Source organism: Muntiacus reevesi, chromosome 2, assembly GCF_963930625.1.
Source record: "Muntiacus reevesi chromosome 2, mMunRee1.1, whole genome shotgun sequence".
NCBI lineage: Eukaryota > Metazoa > Chordata > Mammalia > Artiodactyla > Cervidae > Muntiacus > Muntiacus reevesi.
In genome coordinates this window covers 201,219,488-201,233,234 of record NC_089250.1, presented here as the reverse complement: position 1 = coordinate 201,233,234, position 13,747 = coordinate 201,219,488, and the positions used below count along the sequence as shown (strand labels likewise).

The window sequence follows — 13,747 nt, the reverse complement described above, 5'->3', positions numbered from 1 at the left end:
TCATTCATCAAATACCTCTGTCTTGTGCTATGACACATTACATATTTCATTGGGAAATCCTTACAGCTCTGGGCCACCCCCATATCCACCCTCATCCTCAGCTAAAGTGCCATGAGTGGGCAGATTCAGGTCCTGGACAGCCCTGGGAACTAAACCAGACCCTCAAGTCTCCATTGGGCTTTTCAGCAGGGTCTTGAGGTCTGTGATCTGCAACTGATTTTGAGTCCAAACAGGACTCTAGAATGGACTTAGCTCCAGACTGAGTTCCCACGGGTCTGGCCCAACCTGGACTTTTGCTTCCTCCCCAGCAGTGTCCATTTCTGAAAGGAAAGGCCAGCCAGTGGGCACATAGTAGGAAATATTGTACTATTTATTGCAAAACTGGATTGACAGCTCAGGCAGCAGGGAAATAGACCACGGAAGGCTCTTTTGTAACAGAAAAATCTGGGAAGAAGAGAAGGAGAAAAAGGATGAGGGAAATGAGCAGAGACACGTTAACAGTCACCTGACCTTGCCTGTCAAAAGCTCTTCTGCTGTGCTGTTTCTGCCTCCCTCTGGGTGGCGCTGGCAACACATTCTCGAGGCTGAAGTCTGATGAGCACAAAGGAATGCGAAGGACCTAGCACCTCTGAGAAGCCAGGCCCAAGTCAGGGGAAGGGTGTCAGTCACTCCTTGGAGGCTCTGCCCCGGCAGGAAATGCAGAGCTGTCTGGTCTGTGGTCCAGGATGGGTCCACTGAGGGTCCCTGGGGCGGCAGGAATTCCACCATCTCAGCCTCATCGTCCCTTTAGGATTAGACGAATTTTCGCATCTCCAATGAAGAGCCTACAAAAAAAGGTGGCTCAGTGAGGTCTCCAAGTCTCTGGAAGAGACTTAGTCCTTCATCACATGTCTCCAGGCCCAGAATTCTCCAGAGAGATGCCTTCCAGGGCCTTTCCAGCCTCAATAGCCAGATCTCCTTGGGTAGAGGGAGAACTCTCTCCTGGTGGGTTTCCAACCCCTTTTCTTAAAGATCCTCATCTGTACCATCTTGAAAACATCAGAGAATGATTCCTGATGGTTTTCACTAAGCAATTGGCCAAGCCAGGACTGCAGATGGGCAGCGATGCAAGCAGTCTAGATCAGCCCAGCCCAATGCCTGTCCTTGCCCAGACAGCGGGCTCTGTACCAACTTGCATCCCTACACAACTTGGAGCAGAAAGGACAGGACCCTATGGGTGCTTGAGGCTCACAGATGACAGCTGGAGGAGAGGCAGTTAAGCAGATATTACCCTCCTGATAACATCAGCCTTATCCACTGCACACAGTCAGGGAGCACCGCTCACAACGCGCCTTAGGTGAATGGCATCTCCTGACACGCATGCTCTGGGGGCACCACTGACATGATTTTCTATGTGAATAGGGTTCTCTGAGTTGTATGACACCCCTATGGGGCGCTATTCCTTCCCCTACTCTCAGTCAATACAGTTGTTCAGGAGGGGCTGACCTCACCCTAACTCCAGGATTAAGCTCATGCTCAGACATACCAGTAAGAGAGCTGGGCCCAGGGCTACAGAGACCAATTCAGAGGTAGACATGGCTCTCACCGGGCCAGTTCAACCCAGGAAACAGCTGATCCAGGACTTTTGTAAGAGCCATTCTTCTGTTTCCTCTGGTCTCAGTTACTGAGCTGCTAGGATGGAAGCCTGGAATGCCTGGTGGGCATTCTTGCCTCTATTGGAGAGGCTTTGCCTAAGCCCAAAGCCGACCCAGAGGAGAGCAGAGCCTGTGAGAAGGACCCAGCACTACAGACATTGTGTGAGATCCCACCAGAGTCAGGGCCACCTGTAAACTTTTCAGTTATGCCAGCCAATGAGCTTCCCTTTAATGACAAAAGCTGTGTTCAAGTGGGTTTCCATCACTTGCTGCCAAAGGTCCCAGAGCCATAATCTTTGCCTCTTCTCTGCTCTAAACCCAAGCAAGACCCTAGCCCCCTGCCCCTGGATGCCCTGGGAACTACCCCCATGCCCACCAGACGGGCCAGGACCCCGAGTCACATTCCTACCTGATGAGCACTCCTACAAGCAGGCTGGCCAGGAGGGGGCCCAGCCAGTAGATCCAGTGGAAGTCCCAGTGGTTGGCCACCATGGCAGGTCCGAAGGCCCGGGCAGGATTCATGCACGCTCCAGATACAGCACCCCTGCCAACACCCAGCCACACTCGTCAGCAGAATCCCAGCCAAAGAGCCCTGACCCACCCTGGTTCATTTCCCCCATGTGGGCCTAGATCACACACTACCCAGAAACCCTCTCTAAGCTATATGATAGCATGGGCGTCAGGAAGTTTCCCCAGAAGACACAGATGCAGAGACTTCTAACACGAGGAAGTGAAAGGCTTGACTCCTCCCTGGGGTCCTCCTTACAGTCTGCAACTCCCCCGACACCCTTCTGGAAGAATGGCCAGCCAACAGTGCCGGCTCAGTGATGGCAGGAAGGAAAATGGACCTACACCTTCTCCAGAGTTGATAAGGCAAAGTCAGGCAACTCTTAGCTATATGAACTTCGGGGTCAAGTGGATCTAGATTCAGAACTCTATAGAGACTTCTAGCGGTGACATTGGTTTCACCTCTGTGTTTCAGTTGAGGTGAGCATACATATCTCATAGGTTGTTGTCAGGGATGAATGAGACAGCACATACAGAGCCTGTGTTTCTCATATATTTCATTGCAAGTGTTAACTCTAACCCAGCTGACCTGGCTGAGGTCTTTGTTGTGCCGCAAGCTTGGGGCCCAGCATATCCCACAGGGCAGGTGTTCCCCACGAGCACCTCTCTAGTCCTGGTGTCTGTACCCTCGCCCCACTGACTCAAGCTGGGGTCCTCACGCAGGCCTCACCCGGCAAGGACCCCACCTGTGGCCAGCGGCCAAAGCCAGATGGGTGAGTCAATAGGTTTGTAAGTGAGCCAAGAGCCACTAGGGGGCAGCAAAGCACTGCTACCGCTCTACACACCTATTTTCCCAGCCTCCCCAGGCGCCACCTCCCAGAAGATGCCTTAGGGTCAGAGGGCAGAGCCAGGAAAGGCTACACCTGGTTAGGAGCTGGCCTTCAGGAAGGAGCTCCCTCATCCCTCCTTTAGCAGGGGCTCCTGTCCCAGATCTGTCACTTAATTTGCCACTGCCCAATGACCTTTGGTGCTTCCTGGTGGCTCAGGTGATAAAGAATAAGCCTGCAGTGTGGGAGACCTGGGTTCCATCCCTGGGTTAGGAAGATCCCCTGGAAAAGGGAATGGCAACCCACTCCAGTATTCTTGCCTGGAGAATTCCATGGACAGAGGAGCCTGATGGGCTATAGTCCCTGAGGTCGCAGAGTCAGACTTGACCGAGCGACCAAACAATGACTTTAAATAAGTCACCTGTGTCCTCTCTGAGCCTCAGTTGCTTCATATATAAAAGGGGAGAAATAACCCTTTGTCTCCTTAATGCCTTCCCAAGCCTACCCGCGAGGCTCTTGATAAGACAATGGGTGTGGAAGCTCTTTGTAAGTCTGAGACCAAAATCTGGCCGCCTGCTGGCAAGATAAACACAATCTAGAGAAATGATTTCTTGATACTACAAAATTAGAAAATGCCCATAAAATTCCAGTCTTCTGGCTTCCCTGGAATTAAATTTAAAAGGTCACCCCAAGTCCATATTCCCACACATCGATAACTTATCAGAGGTGCATGGTAAGTGAAAGGAAAGTGAAGCCGCTCAGTCGTGTCCAACTCTTTGCAACCCTATGGACTGTAGCCCACCAGGCTCCTCCATCCATGGGATTTTCCAGGCAAGGGTACTGGAGTGGGGTGCCATTTCCTTCTCCAGGGGATCTTCCCAGCACAGGGATCGAACCCAGGTGTCCCACATTACAGGCAGACGCTTTACCACCTGAACCACCAGAGATGCATGGTGCGGGCCTCCTAAGACTCCACAGTCCCCGCCACCCCCTGCTGTCTGCCTCCCATGCCCACTTTCCCGGTTAGACTGTCTGCATGGCTTCTATTGGCTACTGAGCCCTTGACCCTCAGGGAGGCTCTGCAGGCCTGCGCTCCTCCAGGACCGAGCCTCGGCCCAGGGCTGAGCACTGCAGTCCCACCGCCGAGTGGCACTCACCCCGCCAGAATGTCCACGGTAACAGAGAAGCCGATGCAGAATGGGGCCAGAGGACCTAGCGTCTTCTCGTTGATGGCGCCCATGCACACGGTCAGCGCCAGCAGGGTCGTCAGGATGATCTCCGCCATCACTGCCCCGGCCACCTGCTCCGACTCCTGGACTGTCACAAAGGCCGCCCCGGTCGCATTCCAGAATCTCTCCTCGGGACTCACCGCCTGTGGAGAGCAGTGCTCAGCCCCACAGTGTGGGTGGAGAGACAGCTGGGAACTGGGTTGGTCCGGGGGTGGGGGGTTCGCACGCTTTAAAGCCAGGGAAGGGTCCTGTCCAATGTGCAGCCAGACATATCTGAAACCACATCTCAGCTCCACCAGTTCCTATTGTGTGGCTTCACCTGAGCTCCTGGACATCTCTGAGCCTCATTTGCTCATCTGTAAAATGGGGATAACCTGGTGGTGGCTCCAGGTGTTATGGACCAGAAGCATGTGAAACTTAGATGACCTTCTTTTTTAAAAGAATACAGAAATACCTAATTTTTACAAATTTTGTAAACACATATATTCAGGTGAACACATTGCCAGCCCCCTACGAGGCCTCTTTGAAGGGCTGAGAAGAGCCCTGGAACTTAAGCCAATTGGCTTCCCAGGAAGTTGACCTCGGGGTCATCACAACCCCTGGAGAGGGCAAACAAGCTTCTGGACCCAGAACTCAGATCTGGGCCCTGCTGCATCTCAGCTCATCTCAACTTGGGCGAATCACCGCCTTCTCTGTCGTCTGTCACTCAGCCTCCCCCTCTGCAAAGTGGGGTTGCTGATAATAACAGTTCCTGGCCCAGGTGCTGGGTGCTCTCTAAGGATGGCTGCTGGCTTCTGGTCAAGCTGGAGATTAAATGAGAGGATTCTGTCAAGTGCTGGGGTGGGGTGGTGGGGTGGGCGGAGAGGAGCACTCAGTGATCAGTCGCTGCTGCCCCGCGCTAGTCTCCATCACATCGGATCAGTCTGCACGTGGCCTGGCCTGAGGGAGAGTCCGGGCACTGCTTTCCATGGGGAATCAGAGCAGTCCCCACTCTAAATAGACAGAGCAGCAAGGTCTCAAATGGGGGCGTGCGGCTACCAGGGCAGGGAAGATAGGAAAATGGGAATCAAGACCAAAGTCTGCAGTGGGCAGCACTTAGAGCCACAGACCAAACCCTGGCCAGGCTAACAGGCACCCCCTTCATGCCTACCCACCCCCAACTCCCCCACCCACCACAAGCCAAGCAAAGCTTTCATGTTGAAGGACTCCTGGTTAAGGCATAATAACAGCAGGAAAGAGAGAGACAGAAAAGAGAAGAAGGAAAAAAGAAAGTCAGGGGGGCAAAGAGGGAGAAAGAAGTCCATGCATGGAGCTCTGTGTATAACCATAGAAATTCTGTGGCTGAGAGGAAGAGCTAGCCTTTCTGTTGGAATGGGGAATTTCCAGTAAATTGGTGTTAACTCCCATCAAAGGTAGAGTAACTCAGTTTAAAGGCAGGCAAACTGGAGAACACAGAGAGAAGTTAGTTCAGGAGTTTCCCTTCTCAAGAAGGACCATATGCATCCCGCATCCTCAACCGGTGCTTAGTGAGATGTTTGTAGAAGGAATGAACAAGTGTGTGAATGGATGAATTTTAAAAGCCATCATTACCTAAAGCCACAAATGGACTAAGGAGGAGAAACTTTCAGTTCTGAATTCTGATTCCTGCTCTGTCCAGGGAGGGCTGTATCCAGACATGGACAGAACAGGGTGGGTTTAGAAAAACCAAGGCCATTTGAGTGTTCCCTTCCTGTAGAAAGGGCCCACTCAGTCCCATTGGGAGGGCTTCCCTGGTGGCTCAGATGGTAAAGAATCTACCTGCCAATGCAGGAGACCCAGGTTTGATCCCTGGGTCGGGAAGATCCCCTGGAGAAGGAAATGGCAACCCACTCCAGTATTCTTGCATGGAAAATTCCATGGACAGAGGAGCCTGGTGGGCTACAGCCCATGGCGTCATGAGTTGGACACGACTAAGCGACTAACACTTTCACTTTCAGTCCCATTGGAGGCAACAGGAAAAGAATCAGACAATCCCCACTCCCCACCCCCACGCACCCCAGCAGCCCCGGCAGAGCCAAAGCCCCCAGCCCAGCCCCCTGGGGGATCACCCACCTTAGCCAAAGCGGCCCCGATCAGCCCCCCGCACAGCTGGGAGATCCAGTAGGGAAACAGCATCGTCAGCCTGAGGCCGCCGACCAGCATGGCTGCCAGGGAAACCGCAGGGTTGAAGTGTCCACCACTGTCGCCCAAAAAAAGCAGAAGGAGTCATGAGGCCAAGGCTTAGAGCCTGGGTCCCACAGCACCCTGGCTGGCCCTGCAGGGCCCACGTCAGTCAAGGGCAGCCCAAGCAGAAAACAGGCGCCAGATCACCCCCATGTTCCCCGAGGTGTGGGGTGGTGGAGGCTGGGAGGGGAGGGCAGCCCCATTCCTGTCCCACCCCCAGACCCAGGATGGCCCAGAGGAAGAACGTGGTGCAAAAGCATCTCTCAACGCCTTCTCGACGCCCACAGAGCTGTGGCCAGCCCTTCAGAGCTGTGGCCCTAGAGCACAGCGAGACCCCAGGCTTCAAATGCAGAGGCCAGGAGAGGCATCCCGGCTTCCCCATAAAAGTAACCAGGCCCCGAACAACAGCTCCTAACTGATTGAACTACTCAACCAATAAAAATCCTAGTTTGGGTCTGAAAGGGTGACTAGCGTTGTGTGTAAAACTGAGGTTAAAGGTTCCTGGAAATGGCATTGGTAATCTGGAGTGAGGTTAGAGGTTCATGATTATATTGGGGGTTGGGATCTGGGGTTTGCAATATGAAGGGAGGTTAGACAAAGTTGAACCTAGGGCAAAGGGCTGGTTCAAGTTGGCTCCATGGGGCAGTTCCATTGGTCCTGGGTAAAGAGCCTTCCTCTTGACCAAGCTGCTCAACTCATTTGAGTCCCAGGGCCGGGAGGCCCCTGAATACACTGCTACGCCCACTGGCATCCTGTCCAGCCCCACACAGATAGAAGAGCTGTCTTGAGAGGCTGGCTCAAGAAGCCCTCAGGGTCATGGGATGGACACTCCCAATAAGAGGGACGGTGCCCCCAGGACCCCCCATGTCTCCCTGGCTGTTCAGAGCCCACCAATGGGTCTGCCCACCCAATGGGCACAGGACACTGAGCTGAGACTGGACAGAGGACCCTGGCTCTGGACACAAGACTTGGTCCAACATGCCAACATTTCAGGACCAGCTGCCCCAACTCGTCTGGCCAAGCTCTGCGCACAGGCCCTGGGGGAGCTCCCTGCAGGCTCAGGAAGCACTAACTGATCTCAGACTCAATCGATGCAGAGAGGAGACTCAATTCAGGTCCATGACCAAGCTTAGCCTGGGCTCTGCCAAAGCAGAGAGGTGGGGGGCAGGGGCAGCCTCCCGCCACTGCAGAGTTAGAGGCCTGTCTGCCTTCAGCCCCTCCACCAAATCACCCAGTCCAAAAGGCGTGAGAAACTCACTCAGAGCTTGGCTTGACCAGGAGAGGGCTGGAACACCACACATGTCCAAGAAACTCACTTCACACTCATTAACAATAAAACAATCACCCATTGTTTACTCACTAGAGGCTTATTGAACACCTGCTCTGCGCTAGGTGCTGTGCTGGGTGAGCCAACAACCTCAAAGTCAGTGCCTGGCTCGTGGTAGGCCCCCAATAAATATTTGTTGACAAAAAAACAGATGGTTGGATGGAAGGCTGGCATTTCAGATACACAGTCTCCTGCAGTGGAAGGCAATGTCCGCTCTGGCCAGCTGGCCTGGGTTCAAACCCCAGCTCGGCCACGGAAGAGCTGTGTGACCACGGGCGAGTGATAAAACCTCTCTGTTCCTTAGTGACCCCTATCTCATAAAATCTGTTGTGAAGATAAGTAATACATATTCCTGTAGCGTAGTGGTAGATAGTTAGTACTCAACAAATATCGGCTATTATTATCATCTCCCTTTTATTCCACCTAACATAGGTTCAGTTACTTGCCCTGGTCACCCTGCTAAGCAGTGACAAATGTTACCTTCAACCCTGAACCAATGAGAACAGAGGACTCTGTGATTTTCATCCCACCTGCAGCTTCCCTTAGATATTTAAAGAGAAATGGAACAGTTCTCTTTCCATTCTGTTTTTCTGGGAAATTAACAAGATGTTAATTTCCTTACTCATATCAGTTTTCTGTGAGAGATTAAATGCAAACCAACCAGATCCTAGATCTCCCTGCCAGACACCTCATCCATTGGGTCGTTTATCCTGGGAGTCCACGACCTTCCGGGGGAGCCTCCATTCAGGGGAGGGCTATGCAAGGGCAGACCCTCGGCCCTCCCTACCCCCCGGTGGGTTCTTCTGTGAGGCATTGCCTTTCCCTAGGTTGGAGCAAAACCCTGTCTTAATGGTAACAATGGGCTTTCCAGGTGGCTCAGTAGTAAAGAACACACCTGCCAACGCAGGAGACATGGGTTTGATCCCTGCATCAGGAAGATCCTCTGGAGAAGGAAATGGAAACCCAAGCCAGTATTATTGCCTGGGAAATCCTGTGGACAGAGGAACCTGGCAGGCAACAACCCGTGGGGTTGCAAAGAGTTGGACACAACTTATTGACTAAACAACAATAACAAAGGTATCAATAACACAGCAATCAACAGTGATTGAGCACTTACTATGGACTAAGCACTTCACAAGATTTCATTCTCGTACCTCCACCAGGAGGTGCTGGATTTAGGCAACAGACACCTTGGGTTTGCCTTCTGGCTCTGCCCTAGGTCCTTGGATGAGTTACCTGATCTTTCCCCTTCACAGTGAAAAAATGGGACTATCAACTGCACAAGGGTGCAAGGATTACATGAATTGCTAGACACAAAATGCTTGGAATAGTTCATGGTAAGCATGAGCACTATACCTGCATTGGCTTGAGAAATAGATTTAGAAAATACTGTTCCCATTTCATAGGTGAGCAGTTGGGTTTGGAGAGTGACTTAACCAAAGCCGCAGAGCTCATGGGCTGAAGAGCCAGGATTCGAACCCAGGCAGCCTGACCCCCAGCCCGCATTCCTATCCACACCACTCTCGGGATCCTGGGTGTGTGCCTCGGGGTGCCTGCCCACCCCGCCGCTCCCCGTCCCCTGGTTCCCCCCGGCCGGCACCAGGCCGAGTGCCCAGAGCTGTTCCCACCTGATATTCCCCAGCGTGGCAATGATCAGCCCCAGGGCCAGCCCGTGGGCCAGCGCCGGCTGCAGCCGCCCGGTGTCCGGCCCATTCTCGATGACCGACAGGCAGCCGATGAAGATGAACAGAGCGGAGCCCAGCAGTTCCACCAGGCAGGGCTGCACCAACCGCTCGTACCAGCCCCCCTGGCCCCTACCCCTGCTGCTGGGCTCCTTCACCTTGACGCTGCCCGACTCCAGATCACACATGGATGCAGCTGCCTGCAGGGGTGGGCAAGAGAGAGAGGGACCTGGGTGAGGGGAGAGCCCAGAAGGAAGCCCCCAGCGCCTCCACCTTGAGTGAATCCTTAGCCACCTGCTTGGAGGGCCAGACTGCAGAGGAAGAGGCCAGGAGTGGACCCACCTCTGTAAACATCGGGGCGGAGGCGACTCTCGGCAGGACTCTGTCCTGCCCTGGCTGGGAGACCCGCACCTGCTGTCCCAGACAGGGCACTCTTATCTCCAGGACCCGGGCTGCCAGCCCACTCACAGGCTCTGCCCCTTTTAAAGGGCTCCAGACGCTCTCGAGGGTGCCGAGAAAGCAATAAAGACCAGTGGGAGGTGGCCCTGAGGTCATGGAGAGGAAGCCTTTTTCAAAAAAAAAATTCTCAGCTGGGCAGGGCAGGGGGGCGGTCAAGGATTGCTGAGCTTTCTACCAACAAAGGGAAAAGGCGTTGTCTTCGCTGCATCACCTGGGGAGGACTCTAGGTCTTCCCCAGCAGGAGATGGAGGGGTCCAGAGGAGACCCACGTGTGTGAGTGAACACGGGAGGTTCCCACCAAATCAGGACCACACATGGAAAGTAAGGCTAAGCTCAACTTCAGTGATTTTTTCCACCAATTTCCAAGGACATCTCCTCATATCTGAGGCCCTGACACCTCCACACACTCACACTGACAGGCTGATCCAGGGCTGAGGGTGTAGACGGATGACCATCCCGGGAGATTGCAGAGGCAATGGAGATGCCCGCGGACTTTGGAAACAGGCTGCCTGGAGTTCAACCCCAGCTCCTGCTTGAGTTACTGAGTAACCTTGGGCAGTTGCTCACCCTCTTTGTACCTTAGTTTCCTCCCCAGTGTAGCGGGATGATAGTGGTGGGGCCAATGACATAGAGTTGTGTGGTTTAAATGAGTGAAGATCAGGGGACTTCCCTGGTGGTCCAGTGGTTAAGAATCCACCTTCCAACGCAGCAGAAGTGGATTCGATTCCTGGTTGAGGAACTAAGATCTTGCATGCTGCAGGGCAACTAAGCCTGCGGGCCACTATTACTGAGCCTACAGGCCACTTGAAGACCCAGCACAGCCAAACATTTTTTTTTAATTTTTAAAAATAAATGAGTTAAGATCATAAAGTGTTTAGACACAGATGTTTATGATAGACACAGGGTATGTATAATACCAGTGCCAGCTGATTTAGAATATGTGTTTATGTGAACTGATATTTACTGAGACCTTTCTACATGCCAGGCACTTGGTTAAATGCCTTATATGTATTATCTCATTTAAACCTCACAATAACCCTATGAGGTAGGTATTATTACAGCCACTTGAACAGATGAGGAAGTAGAGATTCGGGAAGGCTAAGTTCCCCAGGATCACAGAGCTTTTGTGACAGCAGAATGTATGGGCCAAGTCACAAAAGGACAAATACTGTGTGATTTCACTTTTCTCAGGTATTGGAATAGACAAATTTATAGAGACAGAAAATAGAGTGGTGGGCCTGGGAGGAGGGGAGAATGGGGAGTTATTTTTTAATGGATACAGAGTTTCAGATGGAGAAGATGAAAAAGTTTTAGAGATGGATGGTTGCACACCAATGTTATATGCTTAAATGGTTAAAATGGTAAATTTTGTGTTATACGTATTTTATCACAGTTGGAAAAAAAACTTGTATGCTAAGCCACTACACTCACAATTTTTTAAAAAATCTTGTAGGTTAAGCCTTTCTAAAGCGACGGGTGGATAGTTGGATGGACGGACGGATAGATGAGTGGACAGATTATGAAAAAGATGCATGGAAGATGGGCAGATGGGTGGATGGACAGATGGATGGAAAGAAGGAAGGAATGGAGGAAAGGGGGAAGGGCAGGGGAGAGAGATGGGTTTCCTTATTCATCCATTCCATAAATATCTAAATGTCTACTGTGAACCAGACACTGTCCTATGAGCTGATAGGAAACGTAGAGGTGAAGAAGAGAAGCAAAGAAGCTGTTTAATGTTTATAACTATTATCTGCATGTCGTATATAGTCATAGAGAAGTAACATCTGGGATAAGAGAATTTTAATGAAAATGTCCACCATTAACTGATAACTCATTATGTATCTAACGCTGTGCTAAGCACTCTGCACGTATTTACAACTCAATAAGTCCTATGACTTCTTGTCCCCATCTTCAGATGATAAAAACGAGATACAAAGATGTTGAAGAACCTGCCCAAGGTTGTGTAGATAAAAAAAGTATCTACTTCAGGACAGAAACAGACGCATCCGGACAAGGGTTCGACAATTTGCTGAGAACTCGTTTCAGCTGGTGGCTTGGGAACGCAGCGCCTCTGGTGAGCATCTGCACATCTTGGAAGGTTTCAGGGCTGCCCTCTTGCTGGTTATCTTGAGGCTTGTTCCCTCCCTCCTTCGCACCCACAGCACATTGTACATATTGTTTCCTACCCTCTTCCTTCCGTGTCCCTGAAACATAGGATTGCGGTCCAGCCCTCAACTCCCCATCTCCCTCATTCTTTGCACAAGTTCTGCCAAGCGCTGCTTCCAGAATATTCCTCTCCTATTTTCACCCAGGCCTTCATCAGTTCTTGCTTAGGTTCTTGAAAAGAAAATCAAATGTTTATTATACACCTGCCAACTATAGACCCGGCACTGGACACCTCTTATGCATTCCCTCTATAGTTAATATTCCCAATAATCTATTATTTTCTCACTTCACAAGTGGGAATGTCCAGCTGGTATTACTATAACAACTCCTCATCTGGTCTTCTTGCTTCAATAAACTTCATTTTTTTCAATTTTTCAATTGAAGTATAATAGATTTACAATGTTGTGTTAATTCCTGCTGCTCAGCAAAATGATTGTTATGCATATATATATATACACATTCTTTTTCATATTCTTTTCCATGATAATTTATCCTGGGATATAGAATATAGCTATTCAGTAGGACCTAGTTGTTTATCCATTCAATATATAATAATTTGCATCCCAAATTCCCAGCCCATTCCTTCCCCCCACCCAAAGCAACCACAAGTCTGTTCTCTATGGCTGATGTCTCAGCCAATTTCATCCCGTTCCTTTAAAACTAGCAGCCAGCAGGGCCCAGTTAAGCATTTGGGTCCAGGATTGGGGATCAAGTTTCTGCACCTATGCCCCCAGCTATTCTCTCTCAGCCTCAGTTTCCTCCTAAGTACAAGTGGGCTAATGGTGGTACCCATCCCCATAGAACTGATGTGTGGATTGAGACAGAGCCCTTGGCACAGTGCCCAATTCAGAGCAGGAACCCCGTAACCAGCAACTCTTATCATGGTTTGCATTAGTCAGAGTAGACTCACCTGTGTAACAAATAACACCACCACCCCAAACACTTCAATGGCTTAACATGGTGAAAAGTGATTCGTTATTCACAGAATAAGAGCAGGCCCTTCATCACATGGTGACTCAGGAAGCTGGTTTACTTCCATCTTGAAGATCCACCATCTAGGTCCTCAGATCTTTTCCATCGACCAGTAAATTCAGGAAGAGAATGTGGAGGATTGTGCAGGGGGTTTTGTGGGGTAGATCTATGATTCAGACATGTCTGACTGTTTATGATCCCTTTGACTATAGCCCACCGGGCTCCTCTGTCCATGGGATTCTCCAGGCAATAGTACTGGAGTGGGTTGCCATTCTCTTCTCCAGGGAATCTTCCCAACCCAGGGATTGAACCCAGGTCTCCTGCACTGCAAGCAGATTCTTTACTGTCTGAGCTACCAGGGAAGTCCTGCAGTAAGCCTAGAAACGGCAAATACCATTTCCAGTTAACTGAATAAAACTCAATCACATGGCCACAGAATAGTCTGGAAAGGACTTCCCCGGTGGTCCAGTGATTAAGACTCCATGCTTACACTACAGAGGCACAGGTTCAGTCCCTTGCTCAGGGTTCAGTCCCTAAGATCCCATATGCTGCTTGGCATGGCAAAAAAAAGTCTGGGAAATGCAGTCTAACTCTGTGCCTAGAGGGAAAAAGGCATTTTGTGAGCACTCAGATATTTCTACCACATGGTGGCTACTGCTGTTCCCCCGCCTGTCAATCTAATCCTATCTTTCCCTGACTTCAAACTTTCTAGCTCCTTCTGTGGCAGTCAGGGCAAAAGCAA

The 13,747-nt window shown here is 51.0% G+C and overlaps 1 protein-coding gene across 1 annotated transcript; it reads right to left on the bottom strand.

The window, feature by feature from the left end:
- Positions 1-775: 775 nt before the first annotated feature.
- On the bottom strand, positions 776-9,762 carry AQP8 (aquaporin 8). The gene is made up of 6 exons (XM_065920328.1): positions 9,751-9,762; positions 9,355-9,608; positions 6,289-6,415; positions 4,126-4,340; positions 2,044-2,178; positions 776-824 (listed from the first exon to the last, which is right to left on the bottom strand). Exons 1-6 carry the CDS (start codon positions 9,760-9,762, stop codon positions 776-778), a joined length of 792 nt encoding a protein of 263 aa, XP_065776400.1.
- Between the last annotated feature and the right edge of the window lie 3,985 nt (positions 9,763-13,747).

Coding starts and splice junctions, on each gene's coding strand:
- AQP8 (XM_065920328.1), bottom strand. Junction 6,416..9,354: donor GCCACGCTGGGGAATATCAG/GTGGGAACAGCT, acceptor TTTGGGCGACAG/TGGTGGACACTTCAACCCTG. Junction 825..2,043: donor CTTGTAGGAGTGCTCATCAG/GTAGGAATGTGA, acceptor CTTTTTTTGTAG/GCTCTTCATTGGAGATGCGA.